This window comes from Nerophis lumbriciformis, linkage group LG11 (assembly GCF_033978685.3).
Source record: "Nerophis lumbriciformis linkage group LG11, RoL_Nlum_v2.1, whole genome shotgun sequence".
Lineage (NCBI taxonomy): Eukaryota > Metazoa > Chordata > Actinopteri > Syngnathiformes > Syngnathidae > Nerophis > Nerophis lumbriciformis.
In genome coordinates this window covers 40,760,828-40,775,751 of record NC_084558.2, presented here as the reverse complement: position 1 = coordinate 40,775,751, position 14,924 = coordinate 40,760,828, and the positions used below count along the sequence as shown (strand labels likewise).

Sequence of the window (14,924 nt, the reverse complement as noted above, 5' to 3'; positions counted from 1 at the left end):
TGGCGGAAGCGAGGATCGAACCTGGAACCCTCAGGTTGCTGGCACGGCCACACTACCAACCGAGCTTTACAGCTTAGGTATGTCTTCTTTAAAAAGAAGACATACCTGGCGATTATTGGAGAATGATGCCGCTTAGTAACAGCTTTTTTGTATGTTATTGGGAATATGTCAATTTAAAGTATTAATGTTGTGAAGGTAGCATGATCATACTCATAGTGGCACCACCCGTTATTTTGTTCCCTTTTTGTTGGAAAAAGGGAGGTGTATATTTGAGAGGTGGCATTTATTTATTAAAATAGGAGACACACCTGGTGAATAATAATATGAATGTTATCAAGGTAGCATAATAATACCCTTGTAGTGGCGCCAATTGTTATTTTGTTCCCTTTTTGTTGGAAAAAGGGAGGTGTATATTTGAGGGGTGGCATTTATTTATTAAAATAGGAGACACACCTGGTGAATAATACTATTAATGTTATCAAGGTGGCATAATAATACCCTTGTAGTGGCACCAATTGTTATTTTGTTCACTTTTTGTTGGAAAAAGGGTGTATATTTGAGGTGTGGCATTTATTTATTAAAATAGGAGACACACCTGGTGAATAATACTATTAATGTTATCAATGTAGCATAATAATACCCTTGTAGTGGCACCAATTGTTATTTTGTTCCCTTTTTGTTGGAAAAAGGGAGGTGTATATTTGAGGGGTGGCATTGATTTATTAAAATAGGAGACACACCTGGTGAATAATAATATGAATGTTATCAATGTAGCATAATAATACCCTTGTAGTGGCGCCAACTGTTATTTTGTTCCCAGTTTAGGGTAAACGGGAAGGTGTATATTTGAGGGGTGGTATTTATTGTCATTAATGTTATCAAGGTAGCATAATCATACCCTTGTAGCGGCACCATCTGTTCATTTGTTACCCGTTTTGGGGGAAAGGGGAGGTGTATATATGAGGGGTGGCATTCATTCATTAAAATAGAAGACACAACCGGGGATTAATGGTATTGATGTTATTAAGGTAGCATAACCATACCCTTGTAGTAGCAACACCTGCAATTTTGATCCCTGTTTGGAGAGAAAAAGGGAGGTGTATATTTGAGGGGTGGCATTCATTCATTAAAATAGAAGACCCAACCGGTGTATAATGGTGTTAATGTTATTAAGGTAGCATAATCATACCCTTGTAGTAGCAACACCTGCTATTTTGCTCCCTCTTTGGGGACAAAGGGAGGTGTATATTTGAGGTGTGGCATTTATTTATTAAAATAGAAGACACAACCGGTGATTAATGGTATTAATGTTATCAAGGTAGCCTAATCCTACCCTTGTAGTGGCACCATCTGCTCATTTGTTCCCTGTTTTGGGGAAAAAGGGAGGTGTATATTTAAGGGGTGGCGTTTTTTTCATTAAAATAGAATACACACCTGGTGATTAATGGTATTAATGTTATCAAGGTAGCATAATCGTACCCCTGTGGTAGCACTACCTGCTATATTGCTTCCTCTTTGGGGACAAAGGGAGGTGTATATTTGAGGTGTGGCATTTATTTGTTGAAATAGAAGACACTTGGTGATCAATGACATAGCCTAATCATACCCCTATAGTGGCACCATCTGTGATTTTGTTCTCTATTTGGGGTAAAAAGGGATGTGTATATTTGAGGTGTGGCATTTATTTATTAAAATCTATGGTGTACTTGTTCACTAATAAGGTCATTTTGTCTAATAGATAATCACGAGGGTATTTACAGTACATGCTATGTATTTGATAAAAGGAATAGTCTATTTGAGGTCTGGCATTTATTTATTCATTAAAATGGCAGATGCAACTGTGAACTAACTGTTGTCTGATTGACCATTGTGTGTTTGCTTTTTGCCAAGGTATAGAAGCAATTGTCTATTTGAGGTCTGGCATTTATTTCTTAGAATAAATGATGCACCCAGCATTTAAATGGGGCAAGGTGCCTATTGGATTATACTAAATGTAATTAAAGTCCCCTAGTGGGCATCAGCTAATATTTATTTTCCTTAAAGGACACAAAGTTTATTTGTGCTACGGGGTTTGTTTGTTTTTATTCTTCAAGTAGACGACCTATCCGACGATTCATTGGCGTTTACTGTCCGTGGGCATAATGGTTAAGTAACACAAACGAGGGACCACTTGTCAGGTTCTCCGAATAACGCGTGTGTGTGTGTGTGTGTGTGTGTGTCAGAGTGCGTGCCCTTTCACCCTGAGGTGATGCGACGCCGTCAAGACGTCCTCACCCAAGTGTCCTCCAGGGGGCATGGGGGGCAAGCGTCAGTCCTTGTTAGGGGATGTCAGGGGGGCTAAGGACGGGTGATCTCTGTGGCGTTTGTCACCTGACAAATCAATACCTCCACACTCTGGTTTACAACACACACACACTGAAGTGTCATATGTTGTGTTTGTGTTGCAGAGCGCTGCAGTTTAATGGCTGGCAGGTAGGGGCCAAAGAGGGACAAACAACATGAACTCCATTCCGTCCATGGACAGACACATCCAGCAGACCAATGACCGGCTGCAGTGTATCAAACAGGTGAGAGGCAGCTTTTAAACACTGCTGTTGGTGAAATAGCTCCTTGGCGAGTGTATGGCACACTCACCAGCTGTAGTGACACTGCACTGATACTGAATTGGAGTTTGCTTCATAATGGTCCTGGTGGGGCATGTCGGCTGTTGCTGTTACCCCAGAGTACAGAGACAGAAGGTGGCGTGCAGGTCAAAGAATAAAATTCTTTATGTCGAGTAAAAGTGATATTTTGATGCGAAAACAAGTGTTTAAAGACGCAAAAGTGATATTTTGACGTTAAAAATTAATGTTTAAAAAACGCAGAAGTGATATTTTGACGTTAAAAATTAATGTTTAAAAACGCAGAAGTGATATTTTGACGTTAAAAATTAATGTTTAAAAACACAGAAGTGATATTTGGACGCGAAAATGAATGTTTAAAAATGCGGAAGTGATATTTTGAGAGAAAAAATAGTGTTTAAAGATGCGGAAGTGATATTTCGGGGCGAAAATTAATGTTTAAAAAGGCGGAAGTAATATTTTGACGCGCAAATAACTGTTTATAAACGCAAAAGTGATATTTTGACGCGAAAACGAGTGTTTAAAGACGTGAAAGTGATATTTTGAGACAAAAAATTGTGTTTAAAAGATGCGGAAGTGATATTTCTTGGCGAAAATTAATGTTCGAAAAGGCGGAAGTAATATTTTGACGCGCCAATAAATGTTTAAAGACGCAAAAGTCATATTTTGATGCGAAAACGAGTCTTTAAAGACGCAGAAGTGATATTTTGACGCGGAAATGAATGTTTAAAAACTCAGAAGTGATATTTTGACGCAAAAATCAATGTTTAAAAATGCAAAAGTGATATTTTGACGCCTGCGATGAGGTGGCGACTTGTCCAGGGTGTACCCCGCCTTCCGCCCGATTGTAGCTGAGATAGGCTCCAGCGCCCCCGCGACCCCAAAGGGAATAAGCGGTAGAAAATGGATGGATGGATGGATATTTTGACGTGAAAATGAGTGTTTAAAGACGTGAAAGTGATATTTTGAGACAAAAAATTGTGTTTAAAAGATGCGGAAGTGATATTTCGAGGCGAAAATTAATGTTTGAAAAGGCGGAAGTAATATTTTGACGCGCCAATAAATGTTTAAAGACGCAAAAGTGATATGTTGATGCGAAAACGAGTGTTTAAAGACGCAAAAGTGATATTTTGACGTTAAAAATTAATGTTTAAAAACGCAGAAGTGATATTTTGACGTTAAAAATTAATGTTTAAAAGTGCAGAAGTGATATTTTGACGTTAAAAATTAATGTTTAAAAACACAGAAGTGATATTTGGACACGAAAATGAATGTTTAAAAATGCGGAAGTGATATTTTGAGAGAAAAAATAGTGTTTAAAGATGCGGAAGTGATATTTCGGGGCGAAAATTAATGTTTAAAAAGGCGGAAGTAATATTTTGACGCGCAAATAATTGTTTAAAAACGCAAAAGTGATATTTTGACGCAAAAATCAATGTTTAAAACTGCAAAAGTGATATTTTGACGCGAAAATTAGTGTTTAAAGACGCGAAAGTGATATTTTGATGCGAAAATTAATGTTTAGAAACGCAGAAGTGATATTTTGACGCAAAAATCAATGTTTAAAAATGCAAAAGTGATATTTTGACGCGAAAATTAGTGTTTAAAGATGTGAAAGTGAGATTTTGAGACAAAAAAATTGTGTTTAAAAGATGTGGAAGTGATATTTCGAGGCGAAAATTAATGTTTGAAAAGGCAGAAGTAATATTTTGACGCGCCAATAAATGTTTAAAGACGCAAAAGTGATATTTTGATGCAAAAACGAGTGTTTAAAGACGCAGAAGTGATATTTTGACGCGGAAATTAATGTTTAAAAACGCAGAAGTGATATTTTGACGCGAAAATCAATGTTTAAAAATGCAAAAGTGATATTTTGTTAAGTTAAAGTACCAATGATTGTCACACACACACTAGGTGTGGTGAAATTTGTCCTCTGCATTTGACCCATCCCCTTGTTCGCCCCCTGGGAGGTGAGAGGAGCAGTGGGCAGCAGCGGTGGCCGCGCCCGAGAATCATTTTGGTTATTTAACCCCCAATTCCAACCCTTGATGCTTAGTGCCAAGCAGGGAGGTAATGGGTCCCATTTTTATAGTCTTTGGTATGACTCGACCGGGGTTTGAACTCACAACCTACCGATCTCAGGGCGGACACTCTAACCACTAGGCCACTGAGTAGATTGACGCGAAAATAAGTGTTTAAAGAAGCAAAAGTGATATTTTGATGCGAAAATTAATGTTTAAAAACGCAGAAGTGATATTTTGACGCAAAAATCAATGTTTAAAAATTCAAAAGTGATATTTTGACGCGAAAATTAATGTTTTAAAACACTAATTTAACATTAACATTAATGATATTTTGACGCAAAAATTAATATTTAAAAAACGCAGAAGTAATATTTTGACGCGAAAATTTATGTTTGAAGATGCGGAAGTGATATTTTGATGCCAAAATGAATGTTTAAAGACGCGGTAGTGATATTTTGATGCGAAAACGAGTGTTTAAAGACGCGGTAGTGATATGTTGACGCGAAAATGAGTGTTTAAAAACTCAGAAGTGAGATTTAGACGCGAAAATGAATGTTTAAAAATGCGGAAGTGATATTTTGATGCAAAAATCAATGTTTAAAACTGCAAAAGTGATATTTTGACGCGAAAATTAGTGTTTAAAGATGCGAAAGTGATATTTTGATGCGAAAATTAATGTTTAAAAACGCAGAAGTGATATTTTGACGCAAAAATCAATGTTTAAAAATGCAAAAGTGATATTTTAACGCAAAAATGAGTGTTTAAAGACGTGAAAGTGATATTTTGAGACAAAAAATTGTGTTTAAAAGATGCGGGAGTGATATTTCGAGGCAAAAATTAATGTTTGAAAAGGCGGAAGTAATATTTTGACGCGCGAATAAATGTTTAAAGACGCAAAAGTGATATTTTGATGCGAAAACGAGTGTTTAAAGACGCAGAAGTGATATTTTGACGCGGAAATGAATGTTTAAAAACGCAGAAGTGATATTTTGACGCGAAAATCAATGTTTAAAAAACAAAAGTGATATTTTGACACGAAAATTAATGTTTGAAAACACTAATTTAACATTAACATTAATGATATTTTGACGCAAAAATTAATATTTAAAACACACAGAAGTAATATTTTGACGCGAAAATTTATGTTTGAAGATGCGGAAGTGATATTTTGACGCCAAAATGAATGTTTAAAGATGCGGTAGTGATATTTTGATGCGAAAACGAGTGTTTAAAGACGCGGTAGTGATATGTTGACGCGAAAATGAGTGTTTAAAGACCCGGATGTGATATTTTGACGCGAAAATTAGTGTTTAAAAACCCAGAAGTGAGATTTGGACGCAAAAATTAATGTTTAAAAATGCGGAAGTGATATTTTGATGCAAAAATTTATGTTTAAAAACGCGAAAGTGATATTGTGATGCGAAAACTAGTGTTTAAGATGCAGAAGTCATATTTTGAGGCGAAAATTAATGTGTGAAAACTCATAAGTGATATTTTGATGCAAAACTTAATGTTTAAAAACGCAGATTTCCCCGTTTTATGTGGACATTTCACATGCCTGAGGATTGTCAACGTAGGGGAGCGGCTCCACACGGTTTATAGAGATATAATAGCACCTATGTGGCTGCTAATTCTGAATATAGGAATCAACTTATTAAAAAATAAGACCCTCGATGCCCAACCCTATTTGCGACATCCTAAAGGGTACGGCAGAAAGATATGTTTCGGAAGCTGTTAGCGAGTAGTACCACAAAGATTGCGCAAACAGAGGTGCTAAATCCCGATTCCCGATGGAGGCTTTTGAGACGTAAACGGTCTATAGTCCTTGCAGCAGGATATTAAATATTAAATAAGGCATTCCGTGGAAGAAATGTTTGATCGCGCGGCTTAGCGCCTGAAAGAAGTCAACAAAAGGGGAGCGTCTAAAGTGCACACAATCCAAATGAGGTTAAGCGTGTTAACCCCGCCAGGCAAAGATTTAAACAAACACGTCGCGATGTTATCGTCATATGGGTAAACATGTCAATTAGAGAGATCCGCGGCGTGCGAGGAGACCTCGCGTCGGCGCTCATAAATGGTTAAGAGTGGGGGTCATTTCAAACCCGGCAGCCCCGCCACCGCTAATAGAGGCAGCTTTGTGCCACGCACAATCAGGGGTTTTTGGAAGTGGCGCATAATAAATAGCATTTATGCCCTGCCAATTAGAGCGGCCCTTTCAGCCACGCCGTCTGGAGATGATCATTGTGGGAGATCAGAACAATTAACTTGCTATCGTCTCCTCATTGTCCAATTGCTCAAATAATTAAGGAAATATTGTGAAGCAATCCAGCTGTTTGCTTTAATTGAAAGTCTGCTGCTGCTTTTATTTATTTTTTGGGGCATCATTGAAGGCAGCAGGAATATAAATCAAGCCTCGCTCATTGTGTCGCACCATGCGAGAGGTGACACACACACACACACACACACACACACACACACACACACACACACACCAGTCCAGCCGACGGGGGAACAAATTGATTTTGTTGCTCCAATGATAAATTACCGCAGAACGAGATGATAAAGTGGAGGAAATTGGAATGTGTCAGCCGCATTCAGTGGCCAGCTTGAAGGCGAAATCAGAAATCATTACGCCGCTCATTTTTAAATGAGCGTCCCCTTGCAAAATTAGGATAATTTGATTTTTGAACAATAACCTCAGTCATTTTCAATTATGAAATCATACACTCAGGCCTCGTGAGGATTTGACGAGGGGAAAAAAAATAAATGCTCCGCGATTTGTGGAAAACTTGACATTTTTGGGAGGAATAAAATATTACTATATTATAGTAAATTTAATTATACTATATTGTTTTACACAATATATATTATTATAATTGTATGATTATGTATAAGTATTTTTTGGAAATATATATACAGTGATAAATTTAGTCTCTTTAAATAATAATATGATATAAGTAAAATACAATCAATATTATTGTAATAAAATGTGCTTTATTAATTATGAAATTGCATTAATATTGTAGAAATTAAGTTAATGTAATTTTAGTATCATATGATCCACTTTAGTTTATAACTAGTTTTAATTGAAACATGAGGTAAAATAATATTTAGATTTAAGTTAATTTTGTTAAATATATTTTAATAATACAGTTTTAAACATGTCTTACAGCGTTTATTACATACGTGGTATCTTTAGTTTATTTTATTGTAGATTTGTGAATTTGCTTTGTTCATTAAATTTTGTCTACCTTTTCTTGACAATGTTGGAACGTCAGCTTTACAGATGCCACCTTTGCCGTGGTAGACATCCATCGCAACAAAGATTACATGAAAATGCCTTTTTTCATGTTCTCTAATCTGCATTGTTTTGATTTGATTTTATAATTTGGTCTATTATTTTACAGCTATTTTTTTTTAATGGAAAGTTTCTTGCAATACATTTAGCAGAGAGACATACAGTATTTTACAAAACATGGCGTTAGTAATGTACAAAACCCAAAACCAGTGAAGTTGGCACGTTGTGTAAATCGTAAATAAAAACAGAATACAATGATTTGCAAATCCTTTTCAACCTATATTCAATTGAATAGACTGCAAAGACAAGATACTTAACGTTCGAACTGGAAAACATTATTTTTTGCAAATATTAATTACATTACATTTGGAATGCCTGCAACATTATTTCAAAAAAGCTGGCACAAGTGTCAAAAAAGACTGAGAAAGTTGAGGAATGCTCATCAAACACTTATTTGGAACATCCAACAGGTGAACAGGCTAATTGGGAACAGGTGGGTGCCATGATTGGGTATAAAAGCAGCTTGCATGAAGTGCTCAGTCATTCACAAACAAGGATGGGGCGAGGGTCACCACTTTGTGAACAAATGCGTGAGCAAATTGTCCAACAGTTTAAGAACAACATTTCTCAACCAGCTATTGCAAGGAATTTAGGGATTTCACAATCTACGGTCCATAATATCATCAAAAGGTTCAGAGAATCTGGAGAAATCGCTGCACGTAAGCGATGATATTACGGACCTTCGATCCCTCGCGCGGCACTGCATTAAAAAGCGATATCACCATATGAGCTCAGGAACACTTCAGAAAACCACTGTCAGTAACTACAGTTGGTCGCTACATCTGTAAGTGCAAGTTAAAACTCTACTATGCAAAGCGAAAGCCATTTATCAACAACACCCAGAAACGCCGCCGGCTTCGCTGAGCCCGAGCTCATCTAAGATTGGCTGATGCAAAGTGGAAAAGTGTTCTGTGATCTGACAAGTCCACAATTCAAATTGTTTTTGGAAACTGTGGACGTCGTGTTCTCTGGAACAAAGAGGAAAAGAACCATCCGGACTGTTATAGTTCAAAAGCCAGCATCTGTGATGGTATGGGGGTGTATTAGTGCCCAAGGCATGGGTAACTTACGGTACACATATTTGAAGGCACCATTAATGCCGAAAGGTACATACAGGTTTTGGAGCAACATATGTTGGCATCCGAGCAACGTTATCATGGACGCCCCTGCTTATTTCAGCAAGACAATGCCAAGCCACGTGTTACAACAGCGTGGCTTCATAGTAAAAGACTGCAGGTACTAGACTGGCCTGCCTGTAGTCCAGACCTGTCTCCCATTGAAAATGTGTGGCGCATAATGAAGCCTAAAATACCACAATGTTGACCCCGGACTGCTGAACAACTTAAGCTGTACATCAAGCAAGAATAGGAAAGAATTGCACCTGAAAAGCTTCAAAAAATTGGTCTCCTCAGTTCCCAAACGTTTACAGAGTGTTGTTAAAAGGAAAGGCCATGTAACACAGTGGTAAAATCGCCCCTGTGACAAGTTGTTTGCAATGTGTTGCTGCCATTAAATTCTAAGTTAATGATTATTTGCAAAAATTAAATTACGTTTCTCCGTTCAAACATTAAATATCTTGTCTTTGTAGTGTATTCAATTGAATATAAGTCGAAAAGGATTTGCAAATCATTGTATTCCATTTTTATTTACCATTTACACAACGTGCCAACATCACTGGTTTTGGGTTTTGTACATTAGGTATCCTTTGGGTGACACACATTATGAATATTTGGGGAATTTAGGTCACTATTTGCAGAAATAAAAACAATTATTGAAAAAATGCAAGTTACTTGAAGTGCAACCTTCAAATTGAATCATAAAAACTGCTGTGTCACAATTTGTTTCCCCGTATCGCCCTGAATTTTCCCCGCTGTGGGCTGTTTGGGCAAGACGGGGCCACTTGACACGGCTGCCATCCATTTCTATTCCAATTCATCGCACGCCTCTACGTATTCCCATTACGCTCTTTGTTAACTTACATGATGGAGGTGCAAACGCAGGATCGTGCACACCCAGCCACCCCTCCAGGGGCCGAGGGGACATGTGTCCAGGTTTGATGGGTGGCTCCTGGGCGGGAAATTCAGGGACCGGGGGGGAGGGGGAGGGACATCTGTGGCACGACACTGCCAAGCGACGGCAGCGACACCGGTGGGCAGATTGTCCCTGGTAGAGAAGAAGAAAGGTGTCTGTCTGAAAACACCCGCCCACCTGCAGCTCGCCGCGATTACGTGTGTGCGGTCTGGCTTCCATACCTGTCTAAATTTAGCAGCTGCGGATGTGCTTCGCTCTCCTCTTAACGGAGACATCTTTTGCCGTCAGGCGCTCTTCCAAGCCTGACATCTGCTGCCCCCTAGGGAGCAAATATTGTTCAGACAACAGTTGGTTACATCAGGCTAAATGATCGTACTGTCATATAAAGTTACAACATTTTGCTCAAGACAGCTTCCTTTGCTATTTGTTGTGGTGTCAAATATGGTTGCGCAATATACACAATATAAATAATACACATTTGGTCGACCATAGTGTTATTAATACTATCAGTATATCGTGATAATGCATACATTCTAGCTTTGTCTGTGAATTTGACAGCGCAATGTAGCATCCTCGCTAGCGGCTAACGTCCCTCAACAGTGAAGCTCCTAAGGCACACCAAATGTGATTTTTTTTTGTCCTCAAGTGACACCAATCTGATTTTTACTAAACATTCCAAAGTGCTTCAAATCTGATATTTTCGCACCAGGTTCAGGCCACAGCAGGAAGTGGTCCCAATCCGATTGGAATCTGATCTTTTCAAGTGTGACTTCAGTCCAAACGGCAATTTTTTAGAAATGTTTTTTGAAATCATGTTATTTGATATCGTCCTGGTGCTTTTAGTTAGTTTAACCATTTTGTTTTCCAATGTGAATGAATTCATATACTTAACATTCATTATGGACCTCTGATTTTACTTTGTCGTCGTATTTTTTGTCCGTACGTATGTGAAATGGACTTAAATTATTTTCAAGATGGTCTTAAAAGTGTCATGTTCCGTGGTCCGGATCATGTTTTTGTTATGTTCTGTTAGTTTTGGACTCTTTTAGTTCCTGTTTGACACCTGAGTTTGTTTTAGCTACCATGGCTAATTATGATTTTCACCTGCTTCTGGTGTTCGGGATGTGCACCTGCTTCTAATCAGAGGACTATTTAAGCCTGCCTTTGCCAGTCAGTCGTCCTGGCGTCATTATTGGTTTCATGCCACAGTTTTGTGTTTGTTCCATGCCATAGTTAATGCTAGTTGTTTCATGCCACAGTTTCGTGTTTGTTTCATGCCACAGTTTTGTGAGGTTCATGTCTATAGTTTCATGTCCTAAGTTTTTGCTTTAGCTTCCGCGTGCGATAGGCACGCTTGCCTTCGGGTTGTTTTCTGTTTTGTACCTCATTGAGTGTTTCTTAAAATTAAATCATGTTCCTACCTGCAAGTCCTGTCCGGAGTCATCCGTTTGCCTTCCTGAGAGAATGACCCCGCAGTAAGCGAAAAACCCTGTCGTGACAAAAAGAAGTCTTAAAAAAACTTAAATTTGACAGGTTGAAACCTGCAGGGACCCTGTATAAGACGATATTTCCCCCTGATTTTGTATTAAGGGGTTAGCGATGACTCCTCTCTGAGCTGCCACCTTAACGTGGTAGAGGAGTTTGCGTGTCCCAATGATCCTAGGAGCTATGTTGTCCGGGGGCTTCCATGCCCCCTGGTAGGGTCTCCCAAGACAAACAGGTCCTAGGTGAGGGATCAGACAAAGAGCAGCTCGAAGACTTCTATGGAAATGCAAGAACCGAGACTCAGATTTCCCTCGCCCGGACGCGGGTCACCGGGGTCCCCCTCCGGAGCCAGGCCCGGAGTTGGGGCACGATGGCGAGCGCCTGGTGGCCGGGCCTGTCCCCATGGGGCCCGGCCGGGCACAGCCCGAAGAGGCAACGTGGGTCCCCCCTCCAATGGGCTCACCACCCATAGCAGGGGCCATAGAGGTCGGGTGCAATGTGAGCTGGGCGGTAGCCGAAGGCAGGGCACTTGGCGGTCCGATCCTCGGCTACAGAAGCTAGCTCTTGGGACGTGGAACGTCACCTCGCTGGGGGGGAAGGAGCCTGAGCTAATGCGCGAGGTAGAGAAGTTCCGGTTGGATATAGTCGGACTCACCTCGACGCACAGCAAGGGCTCTGGAACCAGTTCTCTCGAGAGGGGCTGGACTCTCTTCCACTCTGGCGTTGCCAGCAGTGAGAGGCGACGGGCTGGGGTGGCAATTCTTGTTGCCCCCCGGCTCAGAGCCTGCATGTTGGAGTTCAACCCGGTGGACGAGAGGGTAGCTTCCCTCCGCCTTCGGGTGGGGGGACGGGTCCTGACTGTTGTGTGCGCTTACGCGCCAAACAGCAGCTCAGAGTACCCACCCTTTTTGGATTCACTCGAGGGAGTACTTGAGAGTGCTCCCCCGGGTGATTCCCTCGTTCTACTGGGGGACTTCAACGCTCATATTGGCAACGACAGTGAAACCTGGAGAGGCGTGATTGGGAAGAATGGCCGCCCGGATCTGAACCCAAGTGGTGTTTTGTTATTGGACTTTTGTGCCCGTCACGGATTGTCCATAACGAACACCATGTTCAAGCATAAGGGTGTCCATATGTGCACTTGGCACCAGGACACCCTAGGCCGCAGTTCTATGATCGACTTTGTAGTTGTGTCATCGGATTTGCGGCCTCATGTTTTGGACACTCGGGTGAAGAGAGGGGCGGAGCTTTCTACCGATCACCACCTGGTGGTGAGTTGGCTGCGATGGTGGGGGAGGATGCCGGACAGACCTGGCAGGCCCAAACGCATTGTGAGGGTTTGCTGGGAACGTCTGGCAGAGTCTCCTGTCAGAGAGAGTTTCAATTCCCACCTCCGGAAGAACTTTGAACATGTCACGAGGGAGGTGCTGGACATTGAGTCCGAGTGGACCATGTTCCGCACCTCTATTGTCGAGGCGGCTGATTGGAGCTGTGGCCGCAAGGTAGTTGGTGCCTGTCGTGGCGGTAATCCTAGAACCCGTTGGTGGACACCGGCGGTGAGGGATGCCGTCAAGCTGAAGAAGGAGTCCTATCGGGTTCTTTTGGCTCATGGGACTCCTGAGGCAGCGGACAGGTACCGACAGGCCAAGCGGTGTGCGGCTTCAGCGGTCGCGGAGGCAAAAACTCGGACATGGGAGGAGTTCGGGGAAGCCATGGAAAACGACTTCCGGACGGCTTCGAAGCGATTCTGGACCACCATCCACCGCCTCAGGAAGGGGAAGCAGTGCACTACCAACACCGTGTATGGTGCGGATGGTGTTCTGCTGACCTCGACTGCGGAAGTTGTGGATCGGTGGAGGGAATACTTCGAAGACCTCCTCAATCCCACCAACACGTCTTCCTATGAGGAAGCAGTGCCTGAGGAATCTGTGGTGGGCTCTCCTATTTCTGGGGCTGAGGTTGCTGAGGTAGTTAAAAAGCTCCTCGGTGGCAAGGCCCCGGGGGTGGATGAGATCCGCCCGGAGTTCCTTAAGGCTCTGGATGCTGTAGGGCTGTCTTGGTTGACAAGACTCTGCAGCATCGCGTGGACATCGGGGGCAGTACCTCTGGATTGGCAGACCGGGGTGGTGGTTCCTCTCTTTAAAAAGGGGAACCGGAGGGTGTGTTCTAACTATCGTGGGATCACACTCCTCAGCCTTCCCGGTAAGGTCTATTCAGGTGTACTGGAGAGGAGGCTACGCCGGATAGTTGAACCTCGGATTCAGGAGGAACAGTGTGGTTTTCGTCCTGGTCGTGGAACTGTGGACCAGCTCTATACTCTCGGCAGGTCCTTGAGGGTGCATGGGAGTTTGCCCAACCAGTCTACATGTGCTTTGTGGACTTGGAGAAGGCATTCGACCGTGTCCCTCGGGAAGTCCTGTGGGGAGTGCTCAGAGAGTATGGGGTTTCGGACTGTCTGATTGTGGCGGTCCGCTCCCTGTATGATCAGTGTCAGAGCTTGGTTCGCATTGCCGGCAGTAAGTCGGACACGTTTCCGGTGAGGGTTGGACTCCGCCAAGGCTGCCCTTTGTCACCGATTCTGTTCATAACTTTTATGGACAGAATTTCTAGGCGCAGTCAAGGCGTTGAGGGGATCCGGTTTGGTGGCTGCAGGATTAGGTCTCTGCTTTTTGCAGATGATTTGGTCCTGATGGCTTCATCTGGCCAGGATCTTCAGCTCTCACTGGATCGGTTCGCAGCGGAGTGTGAAGCGACTGGGATGAGAATCAGCACCTCCAAGTCCGAGTCCATGGTTCTCGCCCGGAAAAGGGTGGAGTGCCATCTCCGGGTTGGGGAGGAGATCTTGCCCCAAGTGGAGGAGTTCAAGTACCTCGGAGTCTTGTTCACGAGTGAGGGAAGAGTGGATCGTGAGATCGACAGGCGGATCGGTGCGGCGTCTTCAGTAATGCGGACGCTGTATCGATCCGTTGTGGTGAAGAAGGAGCTGAGCCGGAAGGCAAAGCTCTCAATTTACCGGTCGATCTACGTTCCCATCCTCACCTATGGTCATGAGCTTTGGGTTATGACCGAAAGGACAAGATCACGGGTACAAGCGGCCGAAATGAGTTTCCTCCGCCGGGTGGCGGGGCTCTCCCTTAGAGATAGGGTGAGAAGCTCTGTCATCCGGGGGGAGCTCAAAGTAAAGCCGCTGCTCCTCCGCATCGAGAGGAGCCAGATGAGGTGGTTCGGGCATCTGGTCAGGATGCCACCCGAGCGCCTCCCTAAGGAGGTGTTTAGGGCATGTCCGACCGGTAGGAGGCCACGAGGAAGACCCAGGACACGTTGGGAAGACTATGTCTCCCGGCTGGCCTGGGAACGCCTCGGGATCCCCCGGGAGGAGCTGGACGAAGTGGCTGGGGAGAGGGA

The 14,924-nt window shown here is 42.5% G+C and overlaps 1 protein-coding gene and 1 long non-coding RNA gene across 4 annotated transcripts in view; one reads left to right on the top strand and one right to left on the bottom strand.

The window, feature by feature from the left end:
* The window catches only part of LOC133610381 (zinc finger MIZ domain-containing protein 1-like), a 251,894-nt gene that overhangs the window by 173,513 nt on the left and 63,457 nt on the right, over nucleotides 1–14,924 (top strand). For both annotated transcript variants that reach the window (XM_061966581.2, XM_061966582.2), the window contains exon 3: nucleotides 2,448–2,567. In XM_061966581.2, coding sequence (XP_061822565.2) covers nucleotides 2,499–2,567 — 69 coding nt within the window. In that variant the 5' untranslated portion in view covers nucleotides 2,448–2,498. The remainder of the gene's footprint in view (nucleotides 1–2,447; nucleotides 2,568–14,924) is intronic.
* Nucleotides 1–14,924, bottom strand: part of LOC133610389 (uncharacterized) — a 72,280-nt gene that overhangs the window by 18,873 nt on the left and 38,483 nt on the right. For both annotated transcript variants that reach the window (XR_012050716.1, XR_012050717.1), the window contains exons 7-9: nucleotides 11,456–11,523; nucleotides 10,256–10,353; nucleotides 9,983–10,166 (exon numbers count right to left, since the gene is read on the bottom strand). This is a non-coding gene — a long non-coding RNA (uncharacterized lncRNA). The remainder of the gene's footprint in view (nucleotides 1–9,982; nucleotides 10,167–10,255; nucleotides 10,354–11,455; nucleotides 11,524–14,924) is intronic.